This window comes from Diadema antillarum, unplaced genomic scaffold (genome assembly GCF_040938485.1).
Source record: "Diadema antillarum isolate AM-2024a unplaced genomic scaffold, OU_Dant_1.0 seq00000266_RagTag, whole genome shotgun sequence".
Taxonomy (NCBI): domain Eukaryota; kingdom Metazoa; phylum Echinodermata; class Echinoidea; order Diadematoida; family Diadematidae; genus Diadema; species Diadema antillarum.
In genome coordinates this window covers 399,385-419,009 of record NW_027271303.1, presented here as the reverse complement: position 1 = coordinate 419,009, position 19,625 = coordinate 399,385, and the positions used below count along the sequence as shown (strand labels likewise).

The 19,625-nt window shown below is 39.1% G+C and overlaps 1 protein-coding gene across 1 annotated transcript in view; it reads left to right on the top strand.

Moving 5' to 3' along the window:
• The window catches only part of LOC139729860 (acyl-CoA dehydrogenase family member 10-like), a gene marked incomplete at its 5' end in the record, with an annotated part of 57,246 nt that overhangs the window by 20,688 nt on the left and 16,933 nt on the right, over window positions 1-19,625 (top strand). Inside the window, 4 exons of the mRNA XM_071640783.1 lie at window positions 8,243-8,401; window positions 9,060-9,430; window positions 10,136-10,317; window positions 17,481-17,631. Of these exons, the coding sequence (XP_071496884.1) occupies window positions 8,243-8,401; window positions 9,060-9,430; window positions 10,136-10,317; window positions 17,481-17,631 (863 nt within the window). The remainder of the gene's footprint in view (window positions 1-8,242; window positions 8,402-9,059; window positions 9,431-10,135; window positions 10,318-17,480; window positions 17,632-19,625) is intronic.

Genomic DNA, 19,625 nt, shown 5'->3' with positions numbered 1-19,625 from the left:
CTTAGGTGGAAGATTTTGTGGGGGTTTAAACAAGCCATGTCGGCATATTAAGTACATGTACTCTGGTCGTACTTCAGTTACAAGCGGGTGATTGATGAGGTGCTTAGTTTCCGTCCCTTGAGGCAGAAACAAGGACTGTCAGCAGATAATGCTCACTAATCCACACTCGAATACAGACTCATCTTCATTTTTTTACAATTTTAATGAATATGTCCTGCAAATCCCTCTTCTCTGGTATGGGAATGTGAGCAGAACAAAAAAAAAAAAGAAAACTAGAGATTGTAATTTGTCATCACTGACAAATTAAGGTGATCCGATCTTTTTTTTTAATCAATGATTCGAGTCCTGATACTGCAAAGTCTCAGCTACAACATATTAAAATCTGAGAGAAATTCACCGAAGCATAAGTAAGATAGTGCTCGATAAAGAGAGTCATGTCAATTTTCACATCTAAAAAATTCCCTCCCATAGAGATAACACGTCATAGCAAAGATAGAAAAAGAAGTACATATGACCTTTGACCCCACTTTGCACAGACAAGATGGCATCTGAGCAAAAAGTGGTTATTTTATGAAATGATCCCTGTAACATGGTCTTTACGTGTGCAAAATATGGGAAAGATAGGACATGTATTCACCAAGATACAGGATGAAACACTTATGACCTTTGACCCTAATTTACATACCCAAGATGGTGTCTGATCAAGTAGTTGTTATTTTATGAAATAATTTACGTGACATGAACTTAACATGTGCAAAATATGGAAGTGATAGAGGCCGTTTTTCTTGAGTTATTGCAAAGAAAGTTGCAGAAAGAAAGAAATATCTCAATACATCGAAGATAAGCTTGAATTTCAACCAAAATCTTTGACGTGATCCCGACAGCGTATGAAAAAATGAAGGGCACATTTACGGTAGCGTAAAGTCTAAGCTACAACATATTAAAATCTGGGAGAAATTTACCGAAGGGTAAGTGAGCTAGTGCTCGATAAAGATAGTCATGTCAATTTTCATTTCCAGAAAAACTGCACTCCCGTAGAGATAACACGTAAACTGGTAAAACTTGACAAGATTACTTTCAATCCATTTTTACGAGGTGATACCGTTATCCAATCAAAACTTTGTAATTTTGTGTTTGTAAGAACATTAAATAAGCTACAATATACTGAAATCTGGGTGAAAATTGGCAAAGGACTAGTGAGATATGCTCGAATAAACTTGAAATTTGATGACGTCATTTTGAAAATTCACTTTTTTTACTTTATTAAGAAATTTGATATCTTTTGATCATTTTGTCAGCATTACCACCCCATGAAATGACATGTACAAAACTCATCAGCTTTCAAAATATGTAAAGAAAATGGGGGGTCACCGTCCATCCTGACGAGTAAAATCGGATTTAAAATTGGCGGTTTTTTGGCATAGTTGCACTGTATATCGCCATTGACGCGCGCGCGGAATTTAAACTTTGATTGGCCCGTATGACGTCATATTGAGTCGGATCGACTTGAAACTTGGTAGAAATATTCCTTGACATTTCAGACATTCGATCCGTACGATAAAACGGGAAATTTCTATTGCATATGAGCTGTGCGTGCGTATATGCGCGCGCGCGTACGCGTCCGTCGATTTTTTTTGAAATGCTGTATAATGACCTGAAACGTGTGCAAAACAATTTTGAGGTTAATTAGAGCATGTTTAAATTTCAACGCGCGCGTACGCGCTCGTTTAGTATGAACGTGACCAAATTTTATGAAATATATCAATAGACCTTGACTTGAACTATATGATATCTTAATTTCATTCAAAAATTCCGTTCCATTAATGAGATAGATGTAAACGTGATTTCAGATAATGACGTCATAATGACGTCACGGTCAACTGATCACATTGATACACTAGATCTGTCGTCCTTAGGACATGATACATACATGGTATAAGTTTGAAAGTGATAGGTGGGGGACTTTTTGAGTTAACCGCTGCACAAGATTTGAGGAGAAAGAAATAAAGAAGAAGAAGAAGAAGAAGAAGAAAGAATCCGTACAGATACAATAGGTGATCCGAGAGGATACTCGGATCACCTAATGACAAATGGCAAGTAGCTTGCCATTTTTTCTCCCCTTCTGAAACTTTCAATTATCCATATTATGCTTTATTTCCCGAAGCTTGCCAAGCTAATTTTTTATTCATTCAAATGTATTTGATTTTACTTTTGATGAATCTCCAGTCCTCTTCAAGGAATTATAGAAAATTCATTGCTGTGAAATTATGAGAAGCAAATCTCACATCCATGTGTGACAGTGTAGAGTGCAATCACACGATTGTGGCAAAGTAGATACATTATAGTTTATAGCATTTTCCTCTGTCAGTTAGCAACAGGGCTTCCATGTGTATCACCCCTAAATGTAATATCAACGCTAAATGTGTTAAGATGTATTACATTTAGGGTCGATATTACATTTAGGGTTGAAATGTATTACATTTAGGGTTGTTATTACATTTAGGGTTAAGGTGTATTACATTTAGGGTCGATATTACATTTAGGGTTAAGATGTATTACATTTAGGGTCGATATTACATTTAGGGTTAAAAAGTATTACATTTAGGGTCGATATTACATTTAGGGTTGACATGTATTACATTGAGGGTCGATATTACATCTAGGGTTAACATGTAGTACATTTAGGGTTGTCTCCAGTTATTACATTTAGGGTTAAAATGTATTACATTTAGGGTTGACTCGATTATTACATTTAGCGTTAAAATGTATTACATTTAGGGTTGTTATTACATTTAGGGTTAAGGTGTATTACACTTAGGGTCGATATTACATTTAGCGTTGATATCACATTTAGGGGTGATACACCATGCTCATTGTAAACCTTGACCTCCACTAAGCAGCTTATTTCCACCTCTGTTCATATCTATGCTCGAAGGGATAGTATAATTTTGGTTGAGACGGGGCATCAGGCTTCCACCCTTTTTTGTGTGTGTGAAATAGTGAGAAACCAGAGGCGTGAATTTTCTTCAGTTTGTCTCCATCTACACATGTATGAAATTTGAAAGATTGCAACTGCTGATCTGTAATTTAACAAGCATGTCAGAAAAAAAAAAAGAACCACAGGACTCTGACCTGTCATCTCCTGCTTTCGGGGCAGCGACACTACAGTGTACGTACCACCAGGCTGTCCATGGTTGCCAGCAGTGGCACGATGAACTTGAAACTGAAATACTTGTGTGAGACTGTTATCACACATTGTCAAGACGTACCATAGACCTATTAGGAGAATCATGCATTATGGCGGTGGCATACCAGTCGCCATAGTGACATTTCTAGTTTTTCCTCTCTCTTTTTTTTGTTTTTGTTTGCTTGAGCCAAAAGTGAGTATGTGTATGTGTGTGCGTGTGTGCTGCAATGCCCCACCCCCCATTCCACATCCCCTGCCTCATTCTACCTGTTTGACTAATGATGATGATGATGGTAGTGAGGGCAAAAGTGATGTTCAGTATGCTCACAATACACACATTTCGTACTGGTTTGCAGCATCAATAACATAACATAAAGGAAAATATTGCAACCATTTAACCCAGACATGAGAAAAAAAAAGTCGACAAAACTCAAAGATTTGTACATATTTTTTTTTTCCTATGTATCTTCTGTTTGTTAGTTTGGTGTTTTTTTTTACATGTTACATATCGTCGCTGGGGTGACAAGACCTTGTATCTGCAATTTTGGTGAAAATGACTTTTTTGCATTTATGGTCAAATAATCGGTTAAGTGATGTCCTGTCCAAATCCTAGATGTGTTACCCCCAAAATGAAGCCACCATGGCACGTCAGAGGAACGGCTGTCCCATTCGGTATAGTGCTTTGGCCGCCATGTTTTTTGGCTCTCCTGAACATTTGACATTTTGTAGATACGAGGTCTTGTCGCCCCAGCGACGATATTATTCTATCCCATCTTGAACAAGTATATCCGTCACTTCAGAGTAAATTTCTATAATTTGGAGAAAAAAAGCTTTTCATCTAAAAACCTCTGAGAAAGCAGTTTTAAGATGACACACCAGGCTCTTAGCCATGCTTTAAATTGAGATTATACCTGTGGGGCTGGCGTGGACTTTTGCTTTTATTTCTATTCCCGGGGAGGATCCGTTTTAGACTGTGATGATGGCGGGATGAATTTGTGAGTGTGGTGACCTGGCGAATTAAGAATAAGATGACAAGCGTAGGATAATACCTTCTCAAGGCATCCCAAATGATTGATGAACGCTGGCACACTTTGCTGTACTTCAAAGAGTTCGTCTGTATGCGTGCAAATCCCCAACATGATCATGCATATTAATTGACAATGACCTGAGAAACGCTTTGTTCTCAACTTCAGTGCAGTTTCCTTCAAACCTCTTACCCAGAATGGACAAAAGATTTTGTTTTTGTTTTTGGATTTTTTTTTTTCCAAAAGAGGATGCATTTAAGATTGATGCGCATTTTGTGCAATGAAAAAAAAAAAACAGTGCAAAAATAAGAGCACACATTATTTTTTTGCTTGTGTAACACTATTAATTTTATGGTTTTATTCTGCAGAATTTTAAACATGCAAATATCATCTTACCCACCTGAGCGCAAAAAAAAAATTAAAAAAAAATATTTGCACAAAGATTTTCATCTTTTACCGTAGTGGAAAAAATATGGCAATGGTACCTGAAGCTGCATCAAACACTGATGAAGAATTATGGGTTTTTTTTTCTCAAGTTCTTGTATGTAACTTCTTTGAATGCATGGAACATCATGGTAAAGTTACCGAAGAGTGAGAAAGAGAGGTTTGCTATACTGAAGATTAAAGGACAAGTCCACCTTCATATGCATAGGATTTAGAGAATGCAGCAATTATTAGTAGAACACATCAGTGAAAGTTTGAGGAAAATTGGACAATCCATTCAAAAGTTACGAATATTTTAAGTATGATCTGTGCAGTCACTGCTGGAAGAGAAGACTACTACAGTGTATGATGTCACATGCGTACAACTATATAAGGAAAATAAAAAGAGAATTTCGCAAAACTTTACTTTTTGAATAAAGTGCACATTTCTTCGACTTGCTGCTGACGTATGTTAAGGGTAATATTATTCCCCCTGCCTTCTGAAAGAGAGAAGTCGAGTGTTCTTTTTTTATGCGAGAAAAATGGAAATATGTTGAATTTTCTTTATTCTTTCTTTATGTCGTTGTACTCATGTGACATCACAAGCTATAGTAGTCTTTTCATCCAGCCGTGACTGAGCAGAAACTTCAAAACTTCATAACTTTTTAACGGATTGTCCGATTTTGCTCAAACTCTCATTGATGTGTTCTTCTAACATTGCTGCATTCACTCAACCCACATGTCTATGAAGGTGAACTTGTCCTTTAAGTGGGAAGCTCATCGGGGCTTATCATGTGCAGGCTGCACCCTGATAATCACTTTGCTTGTTGTTATGGAAACTCATTGGCTGGTTGCCAATTTGGGAGGCTCATTGAACCCCAGCAGTGGCTATCGCTGACTGATCAGGGATATGTTTCATCAAACTCGTCTTGTGTCTCGAAGGAGCGTGAGGCGGGGGAGGCACACAAAACGACTAAATCCCCTGAGCTTCCAAGAGATATGAATATGCAGTGGTCATCACCATGTTCAACGTGGCGTGTTGGCAATAAGTAGAATAATGATGGCACTTTTTTCCAAATAGTACACCAGGCCTTGCTTTCACACGGGTACAGACAGTGCTGAATATGACCCATGATTTTAATGATGTACCAAGAGAATCATGCTTCAAATATAGCATTCTTGCTGTGTGAATGCAAGCTGGAATCACAGACGGTGATTTGAAATTGTAACTCCAATCATGTTACAAATGATGGTCCAGAGATGTTTTCCAATCACGTTTCGCTGGAATTACGAAGCTAAACAGTTGTGTGAATGGATTGACCTCCAGTCGTGTTTTTTTTGGGTGGAGCATATGGTGTTGACCTTTCAACCACCTCTACAGAAAGAATGCATTCTTCAAATGCTCGCGCTGCAACTTCAAAGCGCATGCTACTTACAGCTCAAGAGTGATTGATGATAACTCAGAAAGGAGCCACACCTCCTTCCCCCCCCCCCCCCCCCCGAAATTCAAAATGGCAGAATCTGCAAAGCCTTCCTCAGTCGCGTGAAGAAATGATGATTCAAATCGTAATTGCAATTGCGTTTGTAATTCGGCATTCGTGATGGCGTGAAAACCTCCCCAGCAATTCAGCTGTAGTGGAAAAGGAAGTATTAAAGACGAGTATGGAGTAGTGATGTAGCAAGTCGTTTGTATGCAGAATCCTCAAAAGTGTGACAACAACAGTAAACACACCAGGAGCTGGCTGTAGTCAGTGGTGGATCCAGGGCAGGGTGCACCGGGCGCACGCCCCCCTTTTATTTTCTTCGTTAAAACAAAAGAAATAAGAAGAAAAAATGGGGGAGCGCATGCGCCCCCCCCCTTTTTAATTTTGTAAAGGCGCCTCCCCTTTACGGAATTCCTGGATCCACCCCTGGTAGTGGAAGGGAAAAGGCTAATATGTTTGTTTCATAAACATCCTGGTATTACATTATGTGCCGATGTAGTGTTTGAGCTCGTCGCCTGTAGCCCAAAGGGCAGATCGTTCGTTGCAACCATTATGGAAAGTTCTGGAAAATGCCATCCTGTCATAGAACATAGCAGTCAGATAAAAAAGGGAAGCATCACTTGATGAGCCATGCTACCATTATTCTTAGAACTGCTTCACAAAAATATGAGTGTGGGGTTACATGTATCCAAGAGTAGGTTGAAAGATTAAGGTGTGCTAATGGACTGAGTGGCTATGCATACTTGGAATGAATCTTCTTTGCGAGAGTGGCATTAAGGTACCACTTTTTTTTTTTTTTTTGGAAAAAAAGATTCCCAGTAGACAACCATCTGTTTTTAACTTTGTTTAATGAAGAAAAGTTATGAAAACATACGAGTTAGCACTACCTTTTCAAAAAACTTTGGTGGCCCGAGGTGGGCCACCGGGCCACCGTTAGTGTCGAGCCCTGATATATGTATATATATTTTTTTAAATCCTCCACGAGCAATATTCAGTCAGAATCAGATGAAATCATGTCACATTTTAATGACAATGAAACCTACAGCAGTAGAATTTTGAAGCAGTATATATGCAGGGTTTGCGGTTGCAGCAGGATGGATGCACCATTAAAAAGAACCCTGACTGAAATTGAAAAGGGAACCAGTATGTTATGTCTGTAAAATTCATTTCCAGATACAAGTGTAAGTACATGTAATGCATTTTACTTTTGAAAAGCCCCACAGTATGAAGATTTTAAGAGTACTCTGTGTTGTTATGGGTATTCATCCACTTCTGTCACATCACAATGCCAGCTACTTAAGGGTAATAATAATGGCAGGGCCCTCTAGTAGAACAGTGGCAATACTGAAGAGGCTACCCTGGATAAAGAAGACCCTTTGATTGTTGTTGTTGTTGTTGTTGTTGTTGTTGTTGTTGTTGTTGTTGTTGTTGTTATTGTTGTAAGTTGTTGTCATCGTCGTCGTCATCGCCGTCATCGTCGTCGTCATCGCCGTCTTCATTGCTGTCGTCATCATCATCATTGTCATTATTATCATCATCATCATCATCATCATTACAGAAGTACATTATGTGTTGTTGACTGTTGCTGTTGCTGTTCTATTCGTTAGTTTTTATGTTAAGACAATACCCTGGTAATGATTTTCTTCATGGAGTCTCTGGCACATACAGCATGGCATATTTTACTGCATTGATTGCTTGTAGCATTGTGTAGATATAATCTTATGAGCATACATATTAAGCGTACATTGTATTCTTCAAATTCATTAAATTCTTCCATCGAGATGTTTTCATGCAAACTGATTGACAAATTGCCCTACATCAGCATAATTACGCAGTACCCGTTGCATGCAGTAAGGATTAGAACCGACACTTGCTGTCGGGCAGAAGTTCGGTGGTCTAGTGGAGATGATGCCTGTCCAGAGATCAGAAGGTCGTAGGTCCGAATCTGCTCGAGTATCGTACCCCCATGATTTCTTTTATCATGGCTACGTACTGCTGAAAGACTGATCAATTCAGTGCCTCAATACATCGATGTAGGGCAATTTGTCAGTCAGTTTCATTGTATTCTTGCATTCAGTGTATTTTTGACATTGAGGATCCAATTGTTATGATCGTCTTCTCAGATCATTGAGTCATGCTGTGTGGGGTACGCCAAGCCTGACCCAGAAATCTACCACCTGTGCCTGGAGCAGCTGGGCATGGCAGCTGATGAGGTGGTCTTCCTGGACGACCTGAAGGACAACATCAAAGGTGCCAAAGCGGCTGGTATCAAGGCAATAGAGGTGAGAGGGAGAGGTTAACCCTTTGAGGACGAGTCCCGAGTATGCTTGGGCAGGTGTCTGTGGGAAATGCGTTGTGTAGCAAAATCAAACCGTCCTCAACAGGTTAATTTAGTCTCTCTTTTGTGTGTGTTTGTGTGTGGATGTCATACATTGTAGAGACAATGAGCTATTCGCAAGAACTTAGTAAGCCCCGGGGATGGTGTTACGTTCATGTTGCATGAAGTATTTTCTAGATGTTTTGTTCGCTCTACTGCCTCATTAGTGCTTTTTCTGAGGTTTAAATCTACCTTCATATTTTACTAGAGAATATCTAATTTACGCTTTAATTATGAAAGTATGTACAAAAGAGTAACTATGCTTATTGTAAATATTGTGTTGTCATTTTGCCATGTGAGTACAGGGCTAGGCACTAACTTGTTTGTCTGATGTCCCATTTGGGATATAAGAACTTATACCACTAGGCCACCGCTAATGTTGAAACATGAAATACACATACCCTTTAGTGTGTAGTATAGGGGCATTAACTTTGTTCAAGAGAAGAATAAGTATAGAATGGATCCTGGCAAGTTGGGTCTAAATGTGAGAAAACAGTCAAAGTCTGAATAATGTGAATGGATGGTTTATATGCCCCAAGACATGTGATTTTAATCTCCTGTAGGTGGATGACACGGAACAAGGCATCAGAGATCTCCAGCAGCACCTTCAGTTCCCCATCCAGGGTTTCCAGCCGGGGACCACGTCCGTCCGCAAAGGCCTAGAGCTGGACGAGGCCAGCCTGAAGGGGTACCTGGCCTCCCTGGGCGTGGCGTCCAGCGACGGCGCCCTCACCATCCGCAAGTTCAAGCATGGCCAGTCCAACCCGACGTACTTCCTGCGGTGCGGCGGGCGAGAGCTGGTCCTGCGGAAGAAGCCGCCGGGAAAGCTGCTCCCGATGGCCCACATGGTGGAGAGGGAGTACGAGGTGATGAAGGCGCTGGGCGGGGCCGGGGTACCTGTCCCTCCCCTCCTGGGACTCTGCGAGGATGACAGGTGAGCATGTAGGGCTTGGGACTTGGATGGATAGATATGATCAGAGGTTCTGTTGTATAATGGTGATTGCAGATGACAAAAGATAAGAAAAGCACTCTTGGTCTCAAATACCCAGCGGAGTCTTCCATTATCACCACCACAACTTTTGCATGATGTCCTTATTTTAAGGAGAATAGAACTCAAGTATATGATCATATGTCGATTAGGGACTGAACCCATATTTACTAGTAGAACACATCAGTAAAGTTGGAGGAAAATCGGACAGTCTGTAGGCCATGACTTGATCAGAAAACTCTCAACGCTTTGTGATGTCACATATGAACAATCGTAGAAAGAAAATACTGTAAAGAAAAGTCAGCATTTTTTAACTTTTCTAGCGTAGTGAAAAAGCATTTGACTTACCTCTTTCAGAAAGCAGGAGGAACGATTTTATGCTAGCTGTCAGTAACAAGTCAAGGAACTCAGTACCTTTTATAAAAAAAATGAAAGTTTAAGGAATTTTCTTCTCATATCTTCATTATATCTTTGTTCATATGTGACATCAGAAACCAGAAGTCTTCTCATCCAGTTGTAAATGGCTTCACTGAAACTTGTAAATTCTGAACTTTTAATGAAATTGTCAGATTTTCCTTAAACATCGCCGACATGTTCCGCTATTATCAATCCACACGTAAGTGTTATTATATGATGCAATCTTGTTGCCAGTGTGCTGGGAACACCGTTCTACGTGATGGAGTACGTGGGTGGGAGAGTGTTCGAGGACCCCACCCTGCCCGGGATGAGCGTTGCCGAGAGACGCGACATCTACCGCGCCATGGTGGACGTGCTCTGCAAGATCCACTCGGTGAACATGAAGGAGGTGGGACTGGAGAACTACGGAAAACACGGTGAGTGCATTCGCAGGAATTCACTGTCTTCACCATCCCTCTTTTCTCATTTCACCATCACTCCATCCTTCATCATTATCATCATTCGACATCCATTTTCTCTCTCTGTGGTTCTAGTCTTTTTATTACCCTCATGGCCTCTAGTCTAGGCTGCTCAGTCTATGATATCCATATGGATGAGACCAGGGCCATGTGGCATAAAAAGATTCAATCAAACATAAGTCAGACAATCAAATGTAAGACGGGTATGTATCAGCCAATCATAATTGAGTATTCAGAGACTTATGTTTGATGTTCTGACTTATGTTTGATCCAAACTTTTATGCAGCAGGGCCAAGATAATTTAATGTCCTGTGGAGGTGTTTCTTCTCAGCCCTCGCAGGGTTCACTGCTAGGTATTGAACTATTGACCGAGAGGTGTGTAGCCCTTTTGTAGCCAGTGGCCTTCAGCTCTCCCCACCATATACGCATAACACACAGAGACTCCAACTCTCCTGCTTTTGGCGGGAAAAATCCCGCTTTGAGGCCATTTTCTCAAAAGCTCCCGTTTTCCTGCTCGAGTTTGAACTTCTCCCGCTCTAAGCCTTGTGTCTTGTGCTTCAGATGTATTTTCTTCTTCTAAGAGATTCAGCATTTTCCCGCCCAACATTACTTTCATCGTAAATGTTTAAAGATATGGGTAAGATAATACCGGAGAGCATCTACAACCCTAGAGCTTGCAGCACCCTTCAGCAAGCCGTGGACTCCAGCCGCGAGCAGGGGACATTGCACTTCACGCTCATGATGTGCGCTACGTTTACGCAATATTGTGCTGGCCCATGTCCATACAATCAGAGTCTCCCGTTTGCCAGAGGTTTCAGGCAGGAGAATCTTCCATTTTGATTAAAGATACTTTGGGTTGGAGTCTCTGTACCACCTCAGTCTTAAGGCAAGGACCCAAAAGTCTCAGTGTACTTACACTTTGGAAATCATAAATGTCATCTTCTCTGGATCCAGAAGAGGTATAGCCAGGTTTTCAGGTTGGTTGGATTATTTCTGTGAAGTATAATTTTATATGGCAGTGGACCAAAATTAGAGACTCAGTAGTGTTGGGAGTCATAGGTGGCCCGATTCATTCGCTGTCCGCCGGGGTACATTCGCTAACTGCAAACAGCACAGGTTAGCGAATATATGCATCAAGGCATACCCTCATCGGTATTGGTAGACTCCACTTGAAATTCTTTGGCTGTGTGTGTACTTACACAAAGATCGGTGAAAAAGCTAATTATACAATTCGTTACAGGGATTCTTGAATATATCCAAGTCGGGCCAGCCTTGCCCACTCCGTGGTATCCCCATGCTTCTGGTTTTCAAGCCCCCAAGAGAGGTATCTGTATAACAAACTGGGGAGCACGGGGTCCCAAGGACGTTTGTTGTAAATCCTTCTAAATCGTAGACTCTTATGTGTTCATCATTCAATTCCTAGAGCATATTTTTTTTTTTTTTTTTTTTTGTATTTTGTCTAAACCTGTCTATTCAGTAATTTGTTTTCTTTTGTTGTTTAATACAATGGACTCCCGTTATTATAACAAAGTCCTCAAGACCGGCAGTTTTCTTTCGTTATATCAGAATTTTGTTATAACAAATGAATAGTAAAAAAAAACATAAATTGGATGGTGTTGCCACCTGAATTTTTATTTTGTTGTAACCAGAATTTTGTGATAATCATGTTCGTTATAACGGGAGTGCACTGTTGTCCTTTTATTCCCAGAGCCTGAAAACTCCTGTAAATTGTGGAGTCTTTTGCTAGAGCCTTCATTTCTCAGAGCCTTCCTTTTGTCGCTGCCTTGGATTTCACTTGTCAGTTCTCTCTCTCTCTCTCTCTCTCTGCTGTTCTGTACTGGTGATTTATTGCTGAAAACATTTAGAGGTAAAAAGAATGATAAGGTTTTCTTGTCCAGTGCTGAAAAAAAACAAAAACATGATTGTACTTGTTAAACTCTTTTGTCAGATTGAAAGGAGAAACGCATAAAGCAAGACAAAATTACAAATTTACTGCAGTCATGATCTGGGTATTTTAGCAAGTTGAAGTACAGTTGAACCTCTCTTATCCGGCCTCCCTTTATCCGGATCTCTATTATACGGACGCAATCTCGCCATGATTTTTTTAAAAAAATAATTACGGGAGGAGAGGGGGATTCCCAACTCCTTGAGAACTCCTACACAAACACACATGAATTACATAAACTTGATACATTTCTTAATAATTATTTAGGTAAATCATCCCAAGAATTTATAAAAGAAAATGATTTCATTCTTGCAAACACGAACCTCTATTTTGGGGTCTGTTACTGAGTGTAACAATGAAAAGGTTGCAGTATACACATACTACATGTGGTACTACAATGGGCTACATCAGTACATGTGTGTGTGTATATGTACATGTATAAAGCATTGAGTCTCCCGTATCCGGCCAAATCCCTTATCCGGATGAGCCCCGGTCCCGACATGTCCGGATACGAGAGGTTCAACTGTAATTCATCTTACAGCTAAAAGACTCATGTTTGGGACCCCCCCCCCCCCCCCCCCCACACACACACACACACATTTTTATGATCTTGTCTTGGTTATTTGAGAGTTTGATCATTTTTTTTCTTTCTTTGGTGAAGTCACGTAACGAAAAGCTTTTCATGTTTAAGAGTATACAACGTGTATGTCGTTCACCTTTGGAATATTCATAAATATACAGAAACTTGGGTGTTAGTGTATCAAGAGACAGTTTCCCTGATGAAAAATGGTGTCTCGAGTGTGAGGCTGTGGTAAATCCATTTTAGCGTCTGAATCAAATCTTTCAAGCATTAGATCAAGTCAGAAATGGATGTGTCATTATTATTAAATCAGAACATGAGGTCTACCTACTGCGTGTACATCTGTGTTAATGCCTGTCAGATCTTGAATGAGGAGCTGCCCTAGAATACCAGGTGTGCACATTTCTGTGCCTCTTATTTTTTTTTTTTTTTTTTGTCATTCAGCTGTGTGCAAACCAACGTGAATATTAAAGGATCCCCGTCTGCATATGATTAGAGATTGAAAAGTGGTGATCTCCTATGATGGATGCCTTCTTCAAAAGCAGCCACACATCAGTACCCACAGGCCGGTGCCAGTGAGATTATAAAGAGCCATATTTGAACTAGAAGACTGCCACTGAGAAAACACTGACAAAAAAAAAAAAGGAAAAAGAGAAAGATTTGCAAAGGAGTTGTTTTTTATTGTACAAGTATCAAAGGACTTGTCCTTTTAGGTGTAAAGATTTTGAACAAGCACTTGCTTTCCACCTCATAGATTATCCCCGGCTTGCTATCAATTATGCTTGTCAGTACTGTCTATATATGTGACCCTGCATCACAAAACAAACAGAAAGTCGCCAGACATGAAATTGTAGTTAAGAGCATATTCTGAAAGAGCAGACTTTAAGCTTTAAAATGATGTACAACTCAAGTCAAATGGACTCTCCAACCTATCTAAATATTGGAGAGAAAGCACACACTCAGGAAAAGTGTGAACTGAGAAAAGAGGCTCTGAAGTACAGTGTCTATTCAAGCGTTTAACCTTTACCAGCTGTGCTAGCTGTGCGATGAATGGGACAAAAAGAAAACATGATGTAAACCAGCGGAGTAACAACAATGAAGGGATTATCAGATGTAACTGAAATTGAGCATGCCTTATTAACACATTCTGTCCATAATTAATGCCAACTTTCAAAGCAGTAGCATCATCCTTTCAAAAGTTGTAAGAGTTGAAAGTGAAGAGTGTGTACAAGGTTTTTAAGAAATGAAAAGGGGACTCTAAAGGCACACCTATTCACACTATTCTACCAAAAAATGTTCAAGATAAACTGCTAAAAAACACACTTCCTGCCCATTTTATGATTCCAAATTTTAGCATAATGTAGAAGAAGACTTGCTCTTTCAGAAAATATGAAAAAGTCAAGATCGGCTAGGTTGACCCATTTCACCTATTTTCAGTCTTCACACAAAATCAGTGTGTGCGACTTTTTGTTCGTTTTGTGATGCACGGTCACATATTGTCTGTTTAAATGTTTTTTGTATGTGCTATTACTCCCCTGTAAATTTGATAATTTCTGTCATTTAATGTGATCAGTTATGCCCTGTTTGCCAGAATTATTATGGAAAGGAATTTTCATTCTAATTCACATTCAAACTGAAAATTTGGCAGCAAAGTTTGGCAGCAAGTCACCAGGGTCAAAATCTTGGCAAGGCAGTCTTTAGAAGAATTGTAATTTTCAATATTATTCCTTTTTGTCAGTCTGCAGCTACACGTGTACATGGTGCAAGTCCGCATTCAGAGCTGCTGAACATGAATCAAGCATTTTTTTTTTCTCGGCATGCATTTAAATTGACCGTTATTAATTGCTCTTATTTTCATGCTCGTTGTTGCTGAATGACGTCAACATTTTGTGACAGTGATGATTAGTACTGCATTTGGACTGAGAGAGTCACTTGCACTGATTTGATTACTATTGCTCATATGTATATGATGCTGTCTTTCATACTCCCCATGTCCCACATGCTCTGACAAGATATTTGTACTTTGTGTTTTTTGAAACCGTAATGTAGACAATTACTGTACTGTGCAGTCAGTAAGATTTTGTTGTTGTTGTTGTTCTAACACTGTTTATAGCAAAAACAAAAATAATAATGATAATGATAATTGCTGGCTGTGAACAATTATTTTTGCCCCAGAAATTAAACGCTCGAATCATCAGTCCCGTCTTCGCATGTTATGTTTCATATCGCATGGAATGTCATTCACAGGCCTTGGAGTAATCACACGGCTCACACACAGCATCGTGAATATCACATGGCAAAATGTTCCCCCATTCACAGTGAAAGATATGTCTTGAAGGCCACTGTCATTTGATGGCTTTTTATGTAGTGGTCTAGGTTGGCAGGGTGCATGAAGCTCACATGGCTTGAAGCTGGCAGTCACCTCTGGCATATACAGTATGTCCACACAAAAAAAAAATACAATCAGATTTCGCAATGATAACTTCCAATATGATTAAACTGTCTGAATGCTTTTTCAGGGTCTTCAAATACAACATCTTACAATTTAGCTATATTTTGCAGAAAAATCCATTCAATTTGGTTATTAAAGTATTCACAGAGAAATGTGGATCATTGTTATAAAGCTTGATATGGGTCTGATTCTTCCAAGTTTAGCACCTGGATGCTCTTGGAACTGCCTATCAATGTGGGTTCACAATAGACAGAACTTGCAGGGAATGGATTCCTGACATGCTCTACGAAATCCCTAATTTCTCGTTGAACACAGAAGCAAATCAAATGGGGTTTTCTTCAAGATGTGGGTAGTAAGTTATAGTTTCATACCCCGAAATTGTATTTGAATTAATTCACTATTTTTAAAGTTATCATTGTGGAGGATCCCGTTGTAATTTTTTTGGGGGGCATATAGTATGTAGACTAGAATGGCCAAGGTTTGGTGGAGCACCTGGTTTGGTTAAGCTGCCCATTTGTTGTATAATCACCTTTATAGCCAGAGCTGATGGAGAGGGAAGAGGAGAGAAGTAGAACAGATCTTTAAAAGTGATGGACAATTGTGACCCGCTGCAACAAAAGGATCCTAAAGTGGCTGACGGCTGAGCCGAGAAAATCAAGTTTGAATTCACATCATCAAAATTGGTCAAAACAATTGGATTTCTGTTTTCGGCATAATTTTGTAGTCTAATGTTTTGTCTATCATCTGCTGAATTTTCGAAGCTAAATGATCAAAGAAAAGGCAAGAAATCAGCTTTTTTCTGGGCCGTGATTTTTCGACTTTTAACGTAACAGAAACGTGTCCGAAGATTTGGATTTAGCGCCACAGCTAGACTCCACCCTTAGCAACAAGGGAGTGATCTTATTGGTCATTGCATGGCATCCTGGTTACTGATTGGTTGTGCGTAGTCCGCTGGCGCTATGCTTGAATGAACATCGCGGAGGTCGCCAGGAGCATACCTTCTACTGTCTAGCTGTGAAAACTGTCTCGCCTCCCCTTGATCATGACAGCGCCGGAAGGAAAACTATGAAGGCTTTTTTCTTGAAACTCCGATTTCCACAACCACTTGACATGCGTTAATAAAATCATTGATATCTCCGCAACAGAGTACTTTTATCAGTTGTGAAATAATATGAAATTAAAGTAGAAGAGTAAGGGAATAATGTCATGCCTTTTTCAGAAAATTGTCCTGCCCCGACTTTCGGATCTATTTGTTGTAGCGAGTCACAATTTTTTATTTCCAATGGCTCAGTCTTTTCCATCCCTTCATTTACTTCTCATTGTCCTTCTTACAAAGTATGCATTGTTTCTCTTATGCTATGCATTCATTCATTCTGCATGTATTTTGTGCTACTGTAAAACCAGAAATGTTGGCACGTATTTTGATTTCATGAATTTCACGAGAGTCGAGATTTACAGAATTAGAATGCAGGCGAAAGTTCTTGTCTACATTACGTGCCAGTTGCAATTCGTGATAATTTCATGGCGGGAAAAAAAGTCGCCAGCTTCAATTCACAAAAATTTCATGTCGTGAAAATATTTTGCTTCACAGTGCATGTTGTATACGGTCCTGCTTAACTTCTTTGTTCATATACTTTGTATTATGTATTGCCTTTTGTTCAGTAGAAATGTAAAGTGATTCAATTGAATTTAATCTTAATTAACTGAATATTTACAGTAGAGTGTACTAAATTATTTCCTTAGAGATGTGTAATGAATGAGACTTCCAGTTATGATAAAGAGTGTTTAATGGGTGTGCTACAGTCACATTATTTAATTTCCAAATTCTGCTGTATTCTTTTATCAACCCTCTGATTGACTTTGTTAAGGAAATGGATAAAAATCACATGAGATTTTTCATCTATTTGTTAGTAACATTATTATCGTTGTTATTATTATTATTATTATTCTTATTGTTATTATTATTATTACTATTATTATTATATCATTTATTTATTTTTTACAATCCTAGTTAATTAATTGTCTCACTTACTCAAATAGTCATTGGTTTATTTCCGAAACAATCAAAGATTGAAATTATTCAAAGTCACCTTTGAAATTAAACAATGTACCAATATACCACCTCGCAAATCTGTGGCGTGCAGGGAACTACGTGGCCAGGCAGGTGAAGACGTGGTCCAAGCAGTACCTCGCCAGCAAGACGCACGAGATCGAGTCCATGAACAAGCTGATGGAGTGGCTGCCGCGGCACACCCCCGAGAGGGACGAGACGACGGTAGTTCATGGAGACTTCAGGTGAGCCACCCCTTCCCCTTCTTGGAGATAAATCCTCTTTAGCGAGGATGATAAGCTCCTACGTCTTTCTAATATCAGATCACAATCATCACACATTCCAGTGTTTTTCTTCTCATTGCCCGGACAAGACCCGTATGAAAAATAAATGTCCATCCCCTGTTGGGGAGCATTGATTTTTTTGCCTGCACTATAATCCGATGAGTGTGTGATCGGTGTGGTGCTTCCATGTTTGATCCTAGCATTGACGCTTGGAGTGAAAATCTGCGGCCGACGCCAGCGTGGCCGTAGGCGGGATCAGTGGACTTTAGAAGAGCAAGCAAACAAACTCTAAACTAATAGTTACAGCGGCATTTCAAAAGAGCGCTGGATTCGGCATAAATGTCAGGGGGATCTACTTTTTATATCTTATTCATTTGCTTTTCAATTTTGTGTATTCCCACTGAAATCCCTCAACAATGAAAACAAAAATACAGAAATTATACATGCCAATCTGTTGTTAAACAAAAGAACAGCCATGTAGCATGCAAGTGGCAATGTTGTGAAGACGTTCAATATGGACTCATCTGAAAAATAAGCCAAGATGATTTGTTTGATCTCATAAAAGCTACCATTAGAAAGCTGATCAGTCTAGTGTACTACGGTGTTGGTATAGAAATAGGGAGAATGAAATAGATGCAGAAAGTGTTTAAAATTTCTCTACATACTACATCTACTTTTTCTTCCTTTTTAAACAAGAAATTTGAATTGCCACTATCCTTGCACTCTGCATATTGGAAGTCTTTAGGCATTTTCACGTGAACCTCATTGTAAAGAAATATCTTAGCCCAAGAGATCAAAGTGAGAGCCATTGTAATATGAGATGAGAATTTTGAGAGAATTCCTTGATTTACTATCGTCGACAGCACAAACCCCTTGTTTAATTCTACTTTCAAAAAGTGTAAGAAAAATTATTATGAAATGTGATCACGGCCACCACGAGTTATCGAAATATCAATTCATGCGGTAATGCATGGTAATTTTGACACGTTCACAGGGGCATGTGGGGTAAGATAAGGATAACGTGATGTTAATCATGGTACTAGCTCTTGTCTTTGTGGATGTTGGTAGATCAGATTAGTATTGAACACTTGTATGATTTTTCTTAGTTTTGTAGAATTTTGTCCATGTTCCAGTCATAAATGTGATGCATGCATGTATTCATTTTACAAGTAGCGTATATCTATTTTTGACATTCTCAGAGATCAACTGATTTGTCTCTCAGGAGTTCCTCAGCATTCTTCCATTGCACATTACTGTTAAATCAGAAATATTTGTAGCATGAAATTTTCACGAATTGCCACTGGTATTCAACGCATATAGTGTAGACAAGAACTTTCGCATGCATTTTTAATTTCGCAAATCTTGACTCGCGAAATTTGCGAAATTGAAATGCACACGAGAATTTCTGGTTTTACAATATGGATCTCCACTCATAAATGGCATTTATATTGACTTTTTGAGTGATATAAAAGAATGCAAATGTTTAGCTTTGTTCTGCTAGTTATTTACTCAAGAAAATGAAGTGACCCAGTACTTCACCAAAAACTCAACAATTAATGATCAGCTTTTTGTATGATTGAATGTGATGAAGAACTTTGTTGATTACTATAATTGATGTGAAATTAATGAGGTAACATGAGAAAAGTTGAGTGATATCCCATATGTAAATTGACACAAATCGTCAGTTTAACAACTTTTTACAAAATGAAAACCATCTGAACAAATTTCCATATTAAGTTTTAAAAAAAGTATTTGTGTAAACAAAATCTTGAGTAATATATAACTTTAGGTTATAATATGTATGTAACATGTATATTTATGTCTCAAATCTAATATTGCCATAGATTTTGTCTCCCCATATTTAAATCCACATTGGTTTGTGGTAAAATTCAATGTACATGTCCATAATATGGTCAGAACTGAAATTACCTTTTTGTTTTCTGCTGTCCTGGCAG